Below are 17,589 nucleotides of genomic sequence, written 5' to 3' on the forward strand. Positions count from 1 at the left end.
AACGTACGCAAGTCATCGAATAAAATATCTTGCCGCTTCTAGAGAAGACATTTACGTCTATGTCGTGCTCTATGACGGAAGCTGTCAAACATAAGAGGAATCAACGTCAGAGCGAAGTGATGCGTGATGCGTGATGTGTGTGGTGTGCAAGGCAATATTACTACGAGGTAGTACCAAGAGCACCAGCGATTCTAAAATAAGACTACGAGCTACCGTCGCGTTTGAATAAATTTCGCAGTTGAGAACGCGCCGCAGTAACGCGCGCGTGAATAATTCGCACGTACGTTCATTCTTGAGATGAGCCCTCGCGCTCGACGCTCATTGCACGCGGAGGTCTTGTAAGGGTCGCTTCGCCGAGGGAAAAAAAAGGCGTCGTCGCGCTGCGATGCCGCTGCGCTTTGACAGAACGAAGGATAATGCACTGTTGACGAGGACCATCATCCGGAGGCACACGTTCTCATGCACGCTATCGACGCGGTGAACAGAATGGGCAAGCAAAACGGCTCGTGCTGGTGGTGTGTTAAAGCCGTTAAATGGATACCAGTGCTCTTCATCCTGACAATCGTCGCCTGGTCCTATTATGCCTACGTGGTGCAGTTGTGCTACTGTGAGTATCTGAAGTGGATCCTGCAATGCCCATTTCTCGTTCACTGATTTATATTTATACGAAACCGAAGGAGTCCTTGCTAACCTCATTTCGCTTCCTGGTTGCCTTATACAGGAGATATCGTGGGAATAGGAACCTCTTGTGATATATTCTTTATCTATATCTTTATCTACTTTATCTTTGTTTGTTTGCTGATTGGAAGTTCAAAGTTAGAAATTAGGTGTTTCTGATATATTTAATGTTTCTGATATATTTAATTTATCAGTAATGAGTAATATAATCAGAAATATAAGAATATATATGTATGTGTATGTATAGGGTGTTTCTTACTAAGTACATAGTTATTCTTTATGAGAAGTTGAGTCGAAAAGTCTTGAACTATTTTTCTCTGCAATATTTACTGAAAGAGATATTTTTAAATAAATTCCAGCTAATCAGCGCCATCCTTTAGATATACTTCTGGTGTATCTAAAGTGTGCGTGAGTGCATACTATCAGGTGCATAACTCACAGATGTGTATACTTCTAAAAGATGGTGCTGATTAGCTGGAATTTACTTAAGCATATCTCTTTCATTAAACATTGCAGAGAAAAATAGTTCAGGATTTTACGACTCAACTTTCCACAAAGAATAACTTAGTAGACAGGGGATGAGAAACATATATAAAAGGCATAATACAGGGTGTCCCATGGGAAGTTGCTGAAAGTAAACGATTGGTTCTCCCCTCCATGACTTCAGAAAGGGTCTTATGGTTAACGGTCGTTCATCTGAGTGTCCGCAGTTTTATTCTGGTTGAGGTAGATGCAAGTCCGTGCGCGTCAAAATGAGTAATCTGACGACGGAAGAAAAGATTTATCTTGTCGAATGCTTCTTTTCCAGAGGAAAAGTTTATAGCAATGCTTACAGGGGGTTTCGTACTAAATACGGAACACATAAAGTTAAGAGCGAAAACACGCTGAAAAGGTTAGAATTTATTATTTCTTTAAACGTATGCGTTACGTCACTCCATTTGTTGGCAATAAATTTGCATTAAAATAATGTTTTGTGTTATTTTTATCAGAATTATCAATAATTTTATGCAGTATGGAACTATCCAAGACCGTAGACATGATCTGCCAGGTCCTTCTGTGTCTGTAGCTGCAGAAGAAAACATTGAAGATATTAAGAAGTATTTTGAAGAGAATCCAAATTCTTCCATTCGGAAAGCTGCCCAAGCTCTTGAAATATCCAAAACAACGTTACACAGGATTTTAAAACATTTCCTGAAAATGCATCCCTATAAAATAACATCGCATCAATTGCTAACCAAACGCGCTATGACGAAACGTGTGGAATTCTGCAAGACGATAAATGGAATGTTTGAAGATGGAGAACTTGATGCAAAATTGATAATTTACATGGACGAAGCACATTTCTGGCTAAATGGTTATGTTAATAAACAAAATTATAGATTTTGGGGGTCGGAAAATCCCAACGTTTCCCTGGCTAAACCTTTACATCCACAAAAAATAACAGCATGGGCTGCGATCTCGGTAAAAGGAATTTATCTGCAATTCTTCGAATCAACAGTCACTGGTGAAAGTTACAAGCAGCTTCTCGAAACACAATTCTTCCCTCATGCAAAAAAAAGAGGCCTGGTCAGAGGATTTCATTTCATGCAGGATGGAGTGACACCACATCGAACCCAGGAAGTCTTCGAAACAATCCATAAAGTTTATGGCAATCGAGTCATCGGTCTGGGATACCCCAAATTTGCCCAGGGGGGGCTAGAATGGCCACCGTACTCGCCGGATTTAAATCCATGTGACTTCTTTCTTTGGGGATACATTAAGGACCATTGTTATGCCGGAAATCCAGAAACAGTGTCAGATTTAGTAGTAGCTATTAAAAAGGTCGTCAGGAACATTAAAGACGACATGTTAGAAAAAGTTTTCACAAGTTTTCGTAAAAGAATTGATTTTTGTACAAATTCAGATGGTGCACACTTTGAAAATATTTATCATTAGCTTACTTGATTATTAGCATATTTTTCATTAATAAAATAAACTGATATACAAACATTTTGCTAAATTTTATTTATACCCATTAAAAACTGCAGACTTTCCTCTCCTCTCCTCTTCTTCTTTCCAACGCAATTTTTGTTTTTTCAATAACTGTATACGTTTAAAAATGACAGCTGATTAGTTTCAGCAACTTCCCATGGGACACCCTGTATAAAAAATAAGAAATAGAATTTTTTAATTATATCATAGACATTTATATATACTTGTATACTTGAGTTTATAAATCTATGTTCTTATGGATTCATAAACTTTCACAGTTTTAAAAGGCTTCTATTTGAAAGCTTCTAATTATATTGTTATATTCTGTTTCAGACACAATAGACAGCTATGCTCAAAAAGGTTTGTATCTCACCTATTATATTTTTTATTGCTATTTGATACAATTGATTATTGTATTTAATTGCTTTATCATATTTATAATATTATCTGAATAGTAACTGATTATTAATTATATCATTCATGTTACAATAAAAAACTTTGAAAATTTGCTAGTTATTTGAATTCCAGTGACTGTTAATATACAACACTTTTATTTTGCATATGTTAACAGCTATCTACCTGCTCTTCTTCCACATTCTAATTCTGATGTTTTTGTGGTCATATTGGCAGACAGTGTACACAAATTTAATGCCAGTACCAGATAAGGTAATTTATCCAGAATTTGTGTAAAAATTATATACACACTTATTTATCATAATTCTCTAATATTGATCCACAGTGTGCTCATATAATTCCTTACATTTTACAGTTTAAAATACCCGATGTCGAAATGGAGAAGTTGCAGCAAGCCGAAACTGAGGAAGTGCAGAGACTAATTTTGGAAAGATTTGCACAAGATCTTCCAGTTACCAACCGCACTATAAAAGGAGGTAAGAATTATCGATTTGTACTAAACATGGGTTTACAATTTAAAAATAGAAACATAAAAATCACAAACTTGAACCAACGGTGTCATACATGTTTTCAGCCATGCGATTCTGTGAGAAATGTCAGTTAATAAAACCCGATAGGGCACACCACTGCAGCGTGTGCGGCACTTGCGTCTTAAAGATGGATCACCACTGTCCGTGGGTGAATAATTGCGTAGGCTTCCACAACTACAAATTCTTCATGCTGTTTCTGGCGTATGCACTTATCTACTGTATATTTATTACCGCCACATCTTTGCAATACTTTATACAATTTTGGAAGGTGAGTACGTGGTTCTTTCTCTTTCTGTTTCTAACGGCTAATTCACAATGTGGAAGATAAATAATGTATTGAGATTCCGGGCCGAAGTCGAAGCGCAACAGCGAGCGCGTACTTTCACATCGATTATCCGTCTCGAGCTATTTGTGACCGTCGTGATTGGTACGAACATTTTTCTTTTTTGTAGGGCGAATTAGACGGAATGGGTAGATTTCACCTACTGTTCCTTTTTTTTGTTGCGTTGATGTTTGCAGTTAGTCTTACCTCCCTTTTCTGCTACCATTGCTATCTTGTTGTGCATAATAGGTCAACGCTAGGTAACTATTGGATATATTTCTGTTTCAATACGATACACCACACGTACGGTGTACGCGCGCTTTGTTGCGTGGCATACTAATGGGCGCTGTGTTTACAGAGGCTTTTAGAACGCCTATGTTCCGGACGGGAAAAGACAAGGACGGATTTAGCCTGGGAAAATACAATAATTTTCAGGAAGTATTCGGTGACAACTCGCGTCTCTGGTTTCTTCCTGTATTTAGTAGGTACGTATGCCCTAGCCTTTCAACGTACCCTCTACGCGATAGAATTACATTGTTTTATACGAAGTGGGAACCATTTGCACAATATGCAATGACTGAACTGTTATGTCAATTTGTATGCTTCTAGTATACCGCCTATCATAATCTTTACCATAAAAAAAAACGACTATGCGGTTTGGCATACTTAAACGAAATTTGAAATACGGTAATATAAGTACACTGCAGGGCCTTGAAATAAAGTGTGAGCAATATCGATTCCCTTTCAAAGATTATTTTCCTTCGAAAGCAAGGCAGATTGCATGTTTTATGTAATACGAAGGGTTTTGTTTTTTTTTCTCTGATTAGTATTTTTCTGTGTATACTTTTTTGTCTAATTATATATGTAGAATGTCTTCCGATGTGTGACAACATTATTTTTCTATATAGAATGTTTTTTTGTCTTATTATTTTCCTTTCGCATAAAATATAGGTTTTCCGAGAAAGATGTTCAACTATCGTTGGTATGGAAGGATATATATATATATATATATATATATATATATATGTGTGTGTGTTAATACTATTTTATTATATATCTGTGTTATATCAGTTACGAAGAAGAAATTTGTATTATTTGTATTCTCAGAGCAGGATGTGAATAGACTGTTGCATAAATCGAGACTTACTGTTAGTCCATCTTTATTCTGTGTGTTAATATATTCTTCCTATGTTTTTGGATACGAATTATTTCTTAGAGATGTGGATACGTGAGAACAGTCAGTTTGGTGCACCGTTAACTAGTATGCAACATTTGCTCTCGCACATTTCAAATTGTTCCTATGAGCACCATATGTTGATTTATATTTTTTCTTTTTTTTTGCGATCAAGATAAGACACATAGTAGATTCAGTATTTTTAAATTGGAGTGGTTGCATTGGATGTGTTCTAGTCTGGGAAATGGTGTCGTCTACCCAGTAAGATCGCAACACCAGGGCACACCCAATACTTATGACTCCATGGGCAGTACTCAGAACAGGTCAGCATTATAAAAACTTCAAATACAAATGCAGTGTTAATTACCTTGACCCTTTACTATGGAACTCGCTCGTATTTTCGATAAAGATCTGTTTGACATGTACATAAGTGCTTTCACTATTGAAAGGAAGGACTGTTTTCTATTATTCGGTCTTGAGTTTTCTTATTTTGTCACTTTCAATCTATTCAGAAGATATTTTCGGTGTTTTCATAGTTTTGTGTGTTTCTTAATTCTTCTTTGTTTCTTTATTGTTTTATAGAGTTCCAAAGTAATGAAGCGATTCTCAAGTGCTTCCAGGCTGCATGCAACGCATTTGATATTTTTGTTTGGTGCTGGCTATTCTACAGCTATTACTATTTCTCAGTCATTTCTTAACATAACTTGGGCTTTTCTAAAATGTCTGCAATATATAAAAAATAAAATTCCCCTTTATCCATTCTGCTTCTGAGAAAACATTCTTTGCCGTTACAATTCCGTTTTATAACACAGTTTATGTATTTCTAATTCTTTTTCATGTTTTACATTTCTTATTTCTTGGAATGTATCTTTTATCAGAAAATATATATAGATGAAAGAGATGCAAGGACACGTTGTTGTAAAATGAAAGAGTCGGAGAAATTCTTAGGAAGTGCATACATGTGTTTTTTTATAAAGCAGTCTTATTTCTAATATTTTATGCTTAGATAAATAGCTACTTTGTTGAAAAGTGTATAATAAGAGATTTAATCGTCTTTTCAAAGTTTACGTACAACAAGAAATCAATAATGTCAATTTTTGTTAAAAATTGCATGCGTATGCAATCAGATATAAATTTCATTTACGAAGACCAATCCTCTCTCGTGAAATTGTTACAATTATTATGAGAGGTATTGTGCATCTGGTTCTTACAGAAAGTACTTTAGTGCAAAAACAGTACTTGTGGTGTAACTATGTACAATTATCTTCCTCTTGGCCTCTTCTTCTTGCGAATCCGCATTCGCATTTATCGCGACGAATCGCGCACATAAATATAAATTCAATGAGCGAGAAGTTGAGGATGAGGAAGATATGATGAGATAGTTACACCATAGAGGGTAGTGGACATGGGATGACATCGAGTAGAAGGTAGGGATATGGCTTGCAGCTTTGGAGACGGGGTAAACTTTCCCGAGCGGCTGTGCAATGAGGATACTCATACTCTGTTGGGCCATGGCACCCAACAGTGGGGTGATGAAACCGAGTTTGACTCCCCACCTCCCTACGTGAATCAGGTACTTCATAGGTTCGATTCCTAACCGAAGACAATAGAAAATGTCGTTCGAATTGCTAGCATATCAAAATGCCAGCGTTGTATAGCAGCCATTATAGTTTCCGTACAAGTCACACACAGAGTATACACACAAAGATTTATTATTTAAGCTTACACGTAGCTAGTAAGGTATCTACCTCAATTGATACATATACATAGTATATATAGAGCAATATACAGTATCTCACAACTTGCGACTGTAATAGATTTTTCAATAGAAGTTGGAATCATAGTTCTTTTTGGAGAGCAAACAATGTGCTAATTTTATATAATATATAATAATAATATTATATGTTGTAATTATATGTTGATTGATCCTGTGAGTTAATTCTCTCAGATACAAATATATAATAATTTTCTTTAAATAATTTTTAAATGTGTCTCATGAATATTTTCATGTTCAGAATTTATTTTATTTAATATTATACATCTCAAATAGTGATGCACGTATAATCTTGAGAAAACAATGTTAAAAATTAAAAAGTTATGATATAAAACTCATGTTCTTGGATTATATAAAGTTGATAAAAAAATTTTGATTTTACAATTAAAATCACGAGTTGTGGGATATTTTGTTTAATCAGCGGACTTGACGTATATTTTCACATTATAGTAAATAAATCAATGTATAATGTATAGGAAACATTTTTAATTGTCACAAGCGAAATCCATATAATGCATTATATAATTATTTATTATTATTAAACGTTACACTTTTATCCGTTAATAATGAGCAATATGATACATTCATTCCGATTTCAAGATACTACATTGCTAAAAGAACGTTTGTACATCTAGGAAAATTAAGTACAAAATAAGATGGAAAATGTGCATTAAACATCAGTGGAAAAATAACAGTTTTGTTTTTAAATCAGGTTTTACTGATTATTATTCTTTGTCCAGAATGTCCCTATCCCACGTTCATTTACAATATATATCAAGAAAGATCGGAAAGTACATTCTTAAAAAACACAAAACACACTGATTTTACTCCAGAAATATTATACACAATAAAAAAAGATTATAAATTAAAAATTTTTTTAAGTTTTCTTTTTTCTACATTTTACACATGCATTGCACAATGTTTTGTCATAAGTACACAGATTAAGATTACAGAAATACACGTCACGCTACGAAATTCCCGATAAGTAAGTTCCCGATTTTAATATCGATAAATATTGCTTATTTGTTGAGAGTGCCTCTCTTTGCTTCCACAAACTAATACTAAAATATTCAAAAACTGTTTGTTGTTCCTTATATATTTCTCATTTTAATAATTTTAAATTGAACTGCTAAAATAACTTGTGTGGAAATTTTTGTCATTAATTTGTCAGTTTTCATTATCACATTATATATATATATATATAAATATATAAATATATATATACATATACACAAATAAAAATATCCAATATTGCAACTATATTATATTTTTTCTTCTACTTGATTAAATATGATCTTTTTTATATTTTTCTTTAAGCTTGTAGCACACGTTCCAGTTTGTTTACGGATAGCTAATTGAGATACACAACTTTGATTATTTTTACAGCAATATACGTGTATGTAATTATGCGCACATTACAGAAGTATAGGTAAATGTAATGTGCGCAACAACTCCTTTTGGTATAATTCATTCTATTGAATTTCTGATTGACCACAGGTCCACCATTGAACAAATGACTATGATAGAAGAAGCTACAATTTTGGCTCTTGGCACTGGGTAATATTATCCGTAGTCCCTATTACTTGTGATGGCTAATCACGCCTCATGCATGCATCTGTGCAGTATCAAGTGTCATTCTTTCTTTGTGTATTCTGTATCTTTGAATCTTATCTCTGTCTATATCTGGTATCTGTTAGCCGTTTAATATTATCTGGATGTAACGAATGCAAACTAACATTTATATTTTTTGCAACGATTCTATCTGTACAAATATTTGGGATAATTATATGCAGCTTTTGTTTTCATCTTCTATGCAAATTTATTATTTGATTTGTGAGTTTTTGTATATGTTATTACCTTGTTCTTTTCTGTTACGGTATATAAAATCCGCATGCCTCATTATTGTTAAATTTTTTGCAAATTATGAGATGTTCTTTTAAATATGATAACATGATAAAAATATTTTACAGCACTGCTGTGATAGGTCCTTCTGTGGACGTCGAACAACCGTTGGTGAATAATACAGAATCTGTCTGAATGACACCGTTCGCGCGACAATGCCTCGTGTCCATGCCTTCGTGCAATCATTGCAATTGCTTTACGATACGATGGATATGATTGAGAATTATTGATTTACGCTCGCTTTCTTAAATCTTATGAAATGAGATTTTAATTTGTGGCATTGTGTATGTATTACATAATGCTGTTATCGTAAAAAGAGATTTACACCAAATTGTTACCATAGTGAATGCAGATATTTTTAACACTACAGGTTGTCTCACACTAAGATACTTTGCGTATTAACTGTATTATATATATTGTAATATATACATGGATCGTTGTTAAAAAAACGTATTGTTATGATAACTCCTTGTAATTTTAATCTTAGTATATATTACATAATATAATTGAACTATCTTGTAGCGTGGTAAATAATATCGATGTCACTATAAATTTACAGCTGCTTGTGTAGATTATAATGTGTATCATAAATGGCGAGAGAAGTCAGTTTAATGTGACGATCGAACAACTGCATTTGCACTGACTACCTCTGTCAGGATACAAATATGTACATGTGTGTTGAACAGAACAAGAATTACAAATAAAAATTCGTCCAAGTTGCATTGAAAGATAAATGGGATGATTCTATAATAAATTTATAATAACTCTTTAAGATTACTATTATTGTGTATAACTTTCCAGGTTTACTATGTAATATTTTTACATAAAATAATATTGGTTGTCTTTACAGAAAACAATGTAAAAAGAATAGAATTATATATTAATTCGTTTCTCAATAATTTATAAAACGTACGAAAATACGTATGTATAGTTTTGCACGATTTGCAAAACTATACATTTGCAAATATATATTTATCTTAACTTTATATCACATACAAAGTGAGAATCATCCTATTTTGTTTAAATTGATACTTAATAAGCTAAGATCTTGTTTCACGTTTTGCAAAATTTAATAATTAAGTGCCATCGATTTCTTAACTTTGTAATATTCTTATAATGCGATTTACTTTATCATAGTCACATATATATTATTAAATATCTATGTTATACAAGCTTTATTTTACAATGGAGGGTGTAACGGTGTAATATTATTAAAATATCAAACACATACATGACAACAGAATTATAAAGAAGAATTATAAAGAGATGTCTGTACTTATATCTGTAAACGCGATTACAATTAATGATTACTTATGGTTTACATATTAATTTTCCAGAATATCGTTTTTATATAAAAAATATTTGGAATGACAATATTAGTTTTACAAATACTTAAATAATATTTGGAAAAATTAAAAAATGCAATATGTTTCTGTGCAATTTGTTACATGTTGCGACTTTTAGACATAAAAATTATTCGTACATATTTTATATTGGACTGCCATGCTTAATTATATTGCGTATGTTTGTGTACTTTTAAAGAATTATGTGTATTTTTATTCTCAAATATTGAAACTATACACACACGTCTCACGTGTATGTAACAATTATTAAGAGCTACGTCAAATCCTAAAAGCTAAGTAAACAATAATCTACACGTGTGAGTTGTGTAGATTAATGTTTAGTTAGGTATGCTGAGCCTGTATTTCTTATGTATTTAATTCTTTAATGTAAAAAATTTACAACATGCTTATCGAAAATGATTTATTAATCATCGTTGACTGGAAACCTTATTACTTTTCAAAACAGTGTGTATAAGGAATTATAAATTACAGTATGTTTACGAAACTAGAAGACATTTATTTCATTTTACATTAAATGATAGATAGATATATTTCATGTTTAGGAAGAAATAGATAGTGAAATTATTTATACATTTATATGTATACGCAACATATACATGAGTATTTATCACAGCGTGTAACCGTATTTTTTAATCCAACTTAATCCTTCCACTGTCGACAATTTCGGCCGATACTCCAAGCCAATATACCCAGCATAGTTGTGCCTTTCCAACAAGGAAAAAACGTATTTGTAATCGATTTCCCCCGGTGTATCCGGTTCGTGTCTATCAGGCACTTGCGCTATTTGAATGTGAGCTAAAAGAATAACGATATTGTATTTTGTAACGATAATGATACGAACATATTAAATGTTAAACGACACCAACCCGTGTAAGGTAAAAGCTCTCGAAAGCTTGTTGTAATATTGCCACGGCAATGTTGCAGATGAAAAATATCCAGTTGCAGTTTAAAGTATGGATTGTCTATCTTTCTCACCAGATCTAAAGCTGCGATGATAAAAATAATATGTATGAAGAAAGTTGCTCTAATAGATTATTATTATTATAATACATATATAAAATAAGATAATGCCAAGTAAAACATTAATGTTTAAGTTTGCACCTTTCTCGAAATTATTCATGTAATAATCCGGTACAGTATATTTATTGATCGGTTCGATCACGACAGTGATATCTTCCTTTTGACATTTGTCGATGGCATACAGCATATTTTTCATGTAAACCACATCATTGTGGTTTATATGAAAAACCGCAGCCTTGGATGACTCCACTTTTCCCGACATTACATGAATCCTGCCAAAAATGAAATTTATTGTCAAAATTAATGCAGCACGCAAATCTATGGCTGTAAGAAGTAATACTGAATCATAATACTCCTTTAAACTTACAGTTTATACTTACATAATCATACTTACATCTTGCAATCCAAAGCTTTTGCGTATTGTATCGTTTTCTCAATGCTTTTCTTGAAATTCTCTTCCTCGCCTGGAATTGCAGCAAAGCCCAATTCCCCTTTTGTGACATCGCCTATCATAATATTCGTGTTATAAGACTAATGAGAACAATCCAACATATTCTTGAATTTATCTAAGCTTAATGATTTTCTTCAAGCTGTTCGACAATGTACGCATTAGTTCCGACATTTCTATTATTCCTAATCACAACCTTGGCAATATATAAATATAAGAATTATATCCAAGAAATATTTATTTTTATGATATAGCGTGTAAGCACAACATACCTGTGAAGACATTCAGAAGTACTTGATCGACACCTGCCCTCGTCTTGGCTGCGGCTACCTCCAGACTGGAGAAGCCAAATGGAAATCCACTTTCTACCGCTTTGAACCCAGCTTCTTTAGCCAGCTGGTATCTGTCAATGATACTAGGAGCCTCCGTGAACATGAATGACAAGTTACTAGCGAACTTTAGAACCATGCTTGTGGTTGCCTGTAAGAATTATGTAAGGTGTGAATGAAATTGCGCCCTTAACCAGTTGCAGCTTTCGTCGACGCATTATATAATGATCTTTATCTCCAATCAGGAAACTATAGCAACTGTATCATTACTGGATAACCGATTTTTATATAAATCGGACCCACCCATCATCTGATGGATAAATATGTTGAATCATAAGATAAATATAAGAATCGTTTCTCAGAGTTCTTATATGTTTTTTTTGGTTTGAAAGATCTACATACCTTTGCGATAAATGAGAAACAAGGTTTTGTTCAACGATTAATATGCAGCTGACACGGATTTACATGCGGAAGCATGCAAATGTATTCGACTTTAAGAAATGTAATTTGTAAAAACTAAGGATTAAAACAGGTTTTGTGTCTGACACATTCTTAGCGTTTTTGTTTCCACATTCACGGATCTTGAACAACCAGTACCACCCGTGTGCTCGTGAACAGTGTCAGCTGTTTGCTTGTAATTGATAGAGGAGTGGGAGAGAAAGAGAGAGAGAGAGAAACAGCAGAGAAGGATAGATTATCTCTTTCCTCTAGTTAGAGCCTTGTTCTTATTAGATACGCTTTCTACATTTCTTTTGATCTTCCTCTTCCTCTTTCCTCATTTTGCTCCAATTTTCAGTCCAAACACTTGAATGTATACTTATCTTAATTTGAGCGTGAAAACATAATTAATAGGAAGTAGAAAGAATTTCTTTTTTTTCTTGACAGAGATATGTGGTAATAATGCAAGTTTCTCCTCAATGTACACTGTATTTATACATGGTCTGGTATAACATTTAATTTTCAGATACTTATAGCCGCGTGACAGCGTGGCTACAAGCCTGACGTACGCGATTAATCTTGAACAGTATACAAAACATCCCAGATCTAGATTATCCGCTACTCTGAGTACTGAAATAATAATTACATTCCATTTCCGGCTCAGGAGTTCCTTACAAGTGCACTTCTTTTAAAAGTAAGTGCGTCTTTATATTATTAAAAATATTATTAAATATATATAAATATCGAAGAATATTATAAAAATAGTATTATTTTTTAAGAATACTCTTACAGTCTTTGCATACACGACACATGCTCACATCATATATGTCATGTAATAATAGATTATATTAATTACACATTGGAAATATTTTGGGAAATTCCGTTTTGCATTATTCCCTACTTTCCTTAATTCTTAATTTTTCGCAGAAAAATTCTCAATCAAGACGGAGAAGCTCACAGTACTCCTGACTATGCGATTGTTATATACAACATAGACATATTGCATCTTATAATATTAATGTGTTGCATCAAAATTTCTTCAGTAAAGCGACGACGCCGTTATACAAGAGCGTTCTCGCGTCACGGCCCCAGAGGTAATCAATGTGATTAAATTTCTCGTAGGCCACCTTTTTAACTTCTATAACGTTCGGTAATGTGCTTGCCAGCTTTTGAACATCCTAAAACAATTAATAAGATACGAAAGTTTGATAAACATTTTAATAGAAATTAATTTTAACTGATACATTTTACAATCTTTATTATGTTTTCTACTATGTTATATGTGTATCTCTGAAAAATATGTCTCTAAAGAATTAAAATATTTTTTCTGTCTTGTAAAAGAAGAGATTTTTTTGTAATTTTTTGTAAGGAGTATAATGCAATTTTATTAGCATATAAATATTCGCGTGCGTGAATAATGTAATAAAGATATATAATAAAGATTTCTCATGAATGAAAGTTACGTCACCATATAAAACTTACGCTATGATGTATGAGAAGGTCATTGTCGCTGTAAAAAAGCGCTACGGGCGCTTTCACTCTTTCGAGACTATATTTAGGGGGTTGAGTGGATCCATAGAGCGCGAGATTTGTCTTGGCACCGTAATCAAATTTCCGAAATAATCCTGCAAAAATAAACAATTGAAGATTACGAAAATATCAACATAACAAAATTACAGCTATTTATTTTTTTACATTCTAAAAGAAGTAGCCTAATTAAATGTTTGCGCAGATTTAAAAAAAGAAACGCAATTCGGATGCTGTTCAGGCGCGCTTCCTACTCACCGGAGTGTATTATACTCGCAAAGTGGAAGATCTGCCGGGTCGAAGATCCTGCCGGGAAGTGTCCGAATATTACAGGCACTATGGACTTATCAAGCTGATTGCTGCCGAATCCGGCGATGAGGGAAAACCAGCAGTTGCACAAGCCCTGCGTCAACGTGCACGGGGCGTTGCGCGTGAAGGTGCTCAATATACGCGATTGCCATCTGTTACGAGGGAGTAGATGGTGTATGTTGCAGATGACAGATCCCCACTGAAACACGCTTGTGATGAATATATGTATGACATTATAGACGAAACTAGAAAAAAAGTTTAACAATGCGTCACCTCGAGTAAGTCAATGATGTGCACCAGGAATGTAATCAGCGGGCTTCGTTGATTTGACAAGAACACCGCGGGCGCTAAACTGATCATTCCCTTGATTTTGGCGTTGTACTCGGGTCTCTCGCTGCCCATCACGAAGAACACGGTCGTGCCTTGGCTGTGGCCGATGTAATACAAGTCGGAATGGCCGGTTTCCTTTAGGATGTAATCTATCATCGCTGGTAAATCGTAGTAACCGATCTCGTGCCAGCTGCGACAAAAATATGCGCGCGTAACAAAATTGCCTGCGTTTGCTTGCAAATTGAAGCTGTTCGCTCACCTGAAGTTCCAAAACTCTCGATCTCTCCTCGTGTAATGCTTGTGGTACTTGGAGTAGGTGTTCCCTCGGCAGTTTGCGAGCCAAACATCGTACCCGCTGTCGCAAAGAACATATGCTGTAACGAAAAATTATTCCTCAACGCTAAGTGTGATTAAACAGGAAGAAAACCCGATTAAAAGAAATAAAAAATGAAGAGATATATTAATTAAGAATACTTGATTACAGAGAGCTTCGTGAGGTCCCAGTAGCACCCAATCCGAGGAGCTGGATAAGAGTCCATGGCATAGAAGAACTGGCAATCTGGAACTTGCACTGCCACGAGATTCGGGAGCTTCCACAGAAGCTGATGAATTGTGACATTCGACACTACAATCGGTACTGGTATTTATGGTGGAATCAATATTTGGCACAGATGGTACTCGATCGTTGGACGGGAGCACACGATGCACAGCCAAGCCATAACCGTCCTCTGTCCAAATCTTATGGGTCTCGGCCTTGTAGCCATGAGCTTCAATCAGTTCAGGCTGCGGACGCGTAAAGCGATTATGTTATAATTCCTAATTAATTCCTGGTTAATGTCTGGTATTAATTTCTTGTCTTTCGCTTATTTTCTTTTTATTTTTATTACTGAATGCTATCGCTTTATAATAAAAACGTATCGGAATAATTATTCTTAAATAATTTCTAATAATGAGTAATTTATTGGGTTGAGCGGAAAGTCCGTGCGGATCTTTTTTAATAGCAGTATAGGGGCTTTGCGGTAATTACGAAGTTTTGCATTGAGGAATAATACAAAATCTTGCGTTTGAATTTTGCTAAAAGGATGCGCACGGACTTTCCGGTCAACCCAATATATGAAGCACGTTGACATTGATTTGAGATTTCCGACGTACAGCTGTCGGGTATCTGAAAGCAAGATAATTCGATTTAGCTCGCGCGATACGAGTGTCACGAGTTTACTCAATTAGCTCATGAAATATCGCGCGCGCTAATAAACGCGAGCCTTTCGATCCGTGCCGAAAGCGGAATTCCATCGCGGCGCGAAAGCATGTTTGCTCAGGGTTCGAAGGGAGGGAGGGAAAGAGAGAAAGAGAAAGAAAGAGAGAGAGAGTCCGTTACGAAACGATCGCGCGTAACTGTTACAAAATTACAGCGGTCGCAACGCTATGAACTTTATGTTTCGAAGGTTGAAAATCTATCGCTTTCAAGTAAATTTTCGTGACACTTTTAGAACAATGAAGTATTTGATAAGGCCTGTGCATTACTCATCATTATATGCAATAAGACACGAGCTCTTTCTATATATATATAATGTTTCCATTATATTTCAATTAAGTATCACAAAGGACGCAGATAAGAACAAGATAAAATAAGATAAAGACGAGAATGAAATTTCACTCGATCTCACGTAAGCTGTTCGATTATAAATAAAGGCGAAAGTAAAATTTAATCGACCTCGCGTGAGGTATTCGATTATAAAGCGATTCTTCGAACAATGCTATTTATATATATACGCGTATACGTCCATGATGTCATTCGCGAGCACTCGAGAGCGCGTCGATTCCAAAGTCGACGGCGATTTTTGACAGCCTTTGACAGTATCGAGCGCAAAGTTAGCAGCGCAATAGACTTTCGACAATTGTCAACGCGCAGCGTCCATCTTACCGTGGCCATATGCGCCTCATCCTGTCTCCCTATTCCGCTCATGTTTGACCGATGCCGTGACTGTGTGACGAGGTGAAATTTCTTACGCGAACCCGTCACGGATACGTTGCGCGGCGAATGTACGCACGCGTCTCAGCGCTCGTCTCCGCTCGTCTTGTTTCTGCCGCTCTCCCGTTTTTTTTTTCTCTCGAGAGAGAGACTCGCAGCGATTCGCGCGATCCAAACGACTTTCGAGAAAGCGACCCGCGAAATCGTCGCGCCGAGAAAACGCCGCGCTCCCGATCGCGCGTGCCGAAAGAGAAACGCCGCGCACAACGGGAAGACGTCCTCGCGCGTTCGTTGCTTAATTTCTTGTGTCTTAATTAATTATATGGATTTTCGAGCGAGCTCGCGAAATCGCGAACCTCGTTTGAAAGCACAGTGAAAAGGAACTTTGTCCGAGACGATTTGCGCGCGCCTGTGCACGGACGAATCTCGCAGCGGCCACGAGCGGAGACGAGGAGCGACTGACGCGCGCCAGGGCGAGAACGTCAAGTATAAGTCACGCTGGAGCAATAGTACATTGAACATGAGAGAATGTCGAAAGCGCACCGAAGCCGAGGAGCCTTGACACTACACATGCAAATGTCAAAAAAAGATACGAATACGATATGAACGCCAATGTGACACGAACAAATTGAAAATTGCCTAGTAACCTAATAATATTTAAAATGTAACCTAGTAACATATTTATATAGCGCGGTTTTCGTAAATATAATCTATTCGAAAAATTGTGTACGCTTATATACTTATATCTGTAAAAATTATTCACCAAACTTGCTAAGAAAATAATATATTTTGTTTGGAATATTTTGTTGGTTAGGATAGAGAAATGAGATTAAAGACAAGGAAACAATATGAAAAAAGTCATGAATTATGCCCGGTTTCTTCACTTCTCAATAGCTATCTTCTAGATAATTAAAAATTTATTTTCTTCATTGAAACCGCTGATTACGTATTTAACGGATAGCTATTCTTTATACTACTCACTTTTGACACAGTGTCTAGAATGTTATTATAAATTACCATATTCTGTCAGGTTAAAAAAGTGACTGATACTACAAGATATCTTTTGGATAAAGTTATCGAGAGGTAA

The 17,589-nt window shown here is 35.1% G+C and overlaps 3 protein-coding genes across 13 annotated transcripts; 1 reads left to right on the plus strand and 2 right to left on the minus strand.

Moving 5' to 3' along the window:
- The first annotated feature begins 121 nt into the window (after nt 1-121).
- On the plus strand, nt 122-10,616 carry LOC105278398 (palmitoyltransferase ZDHHC2). Of its 10 annotated transcripts, XM_011337449.2 has the most exons (11): nt 460-607; nt 2,983-3,009; nt 3,221-3,315; nt 3,419-3,539; nt 3,638-3,861; nt 4,046-4,175; nt 4,274-4,400; nt 5,326-5,412; nt 6,536-6,662; nt 8,361-8,420; nt 8,834-10,616. In XM_011337449.2, exons 1-10 carry the CDS (start codon nt 460-462, stop codon nt 8,370-8,372), a joined length of 1,098 nt encoding a protein of 365 aa, XP_011335751.1. In that variant the 3' UTR covers nt 8,373-8,420; nt 8,834-10,616. The 10 variants fall into 10 exon arrangements, 9 of the variants coding, with proteins under 9 accessions (XP_011335752.1, XP_011335753.1, XP_011335755.1 ...); XM_011337450.3 differs by lacking the exon at nt 6,536-6,662 and having other exon boundaries at nt 122-607; XM_011337451.3 differs by lacking the exons at nt 6,536-6,662; nt 8,361-8,420 and having other exon boundaries at nt 123-607.
- LOC105278400 (putative hydroxypyruvate isomerase) lies at nt 10,609-12,732 on the minus strand. Of its 2 annotated transcripts, XM_011337457.2 has the most exons (6): nt 12,329-12,732; nt 11,870-12,077; nt 11,544-11,655; nt 11,231-11,421; nt 10,996-11,115; nt 10,737-10,924 (listed from the first exon to the last, which is right to left on the minus strand). In XM_011337457.2, exons 2-6 carry the CDS (start codon nt 12,063-12,065, stop codon nt 10,737-10,739), a joined length of 807 nt encoding a protein of 268 aa, XP_011335759.1. In that variant the 5' UTR covers nt 12,066-12,077; nt 12,329-12,732. The 2 variants fall into 2 exon arrangements, with proteins under 2 accessions (XP_019886831.1, XP_011335759.1); XM_020031272.2 differs by lacking the exon at nt 12,329-12,732 and having other exon boundaries at nt 10,609-10,924; nt 11,870-12,065.
- Nucleotides 12,733-12,833: 101 nt separating this feature from the next.
- LOC105278393 (lipase 3) lies at nt 12,834-17,419 on the minus strand. Its single transcript, XM_011337443.3, has 7 exons — nt 16,455-17,419; nt 15,013-15,313; nt 14,790-14,904; nt 14,474-14,720; nt 14,150-14,399; nt 13,847-13,989; nt 12,834-13,542 (listed from the first exon to the last, which is right to left on the minus strand). Exons 1-7 carry the CDS (start codon nt 16,494-16,496, stop codon nt 13,393-13,395), a joined length of 1,248 nt encoding a protein of 415 aa, XP_011335745.1. The 5' UTR covers nt 16,497-17,419; the 3' UTR covers nt 12,834-13,392.
- Between the last annotated feature and the right edge of the window lie 170 nt (nt 17,420-17,589).

The sequence above is a fragment of the Ooceraea biroi genome, chromosome 10 (assembly GCF_003672135.1).
Source record: "Ooceraea biroi isolate clonal line C1 chromosome 10, Obir_v5.4, whole genome shotgun sequence".
Taxonomy (NCBI): Eukaryota; Metazoa; Arthropoda; class Insecta; order Hymenoptera; family Formicidae; genus Ooceraea; species Ooceraea biroi.

Bases quoted from the DNA above. Each gene is read 5' to 3' on its own strand.
- LOC105278398 (XM_011337448.3), top strand. From the start codon at position 460: ATGCACGCTATCGACGCGGTGAACAGAATGGGCAAGCAAAACGGCTCG. The intron at 608-2,982 runs GTGAGTATCTGA...ATTCTGTTTCAG, and splicing joins CGTGGTGCAGTTGTGCTACT to ACACAATAGACAGCTATGCT. The intron at 4,401-5,325 runs GTACGTATGCCC...GATGTGTTCTAG, and splicing joins TTTCTTCCTGTATTTAGTAG to TCTGGGAAATGGTGTCGTCT.
- LOC105278400 (XM_020031272.2), bottom strand. From the start codon at position 12,065: ATGGTTCTAAAGTTCGCTAGTAACTTGTCATTCATGTTCACGGAGGCT. The intron at 11,656-11,869 runs GTATGTTGTGCT...ATATTATGATAG, and splicing joins ACTTCTGAATGTCTTCACAG to GCGATGTCACAAAAGGGGAA. The intron at 10,925-10,995 runs GTTGGTGTCGTT...TTATTCTTTTAG, and splicing joins AGAGCTTTTACCTTACACGG to CTCACATTCAAATAGCGCAA.
- LOC105278393 (XM_011337443.3), bottom strand. From the start codon at position 16,496: ATGAGCGGAATAGGGAGACAGGATGAGGCGCATATGGCCACG. The intron at 14,400-14,473 runs GTGACGCATTGT...AGCGTGTTTCAG, and splicing joins ACATCATTGACTTACTCGAG to TGGGGATCTGTCATCTGCAA. The intron at 13,990-14,149 runs GTGAGTAGGAAG...TTATTTTTGCAG, and splicing joins TGCGAGTATAATACACTCCG to GATTATTTCGGAAATTTGAT.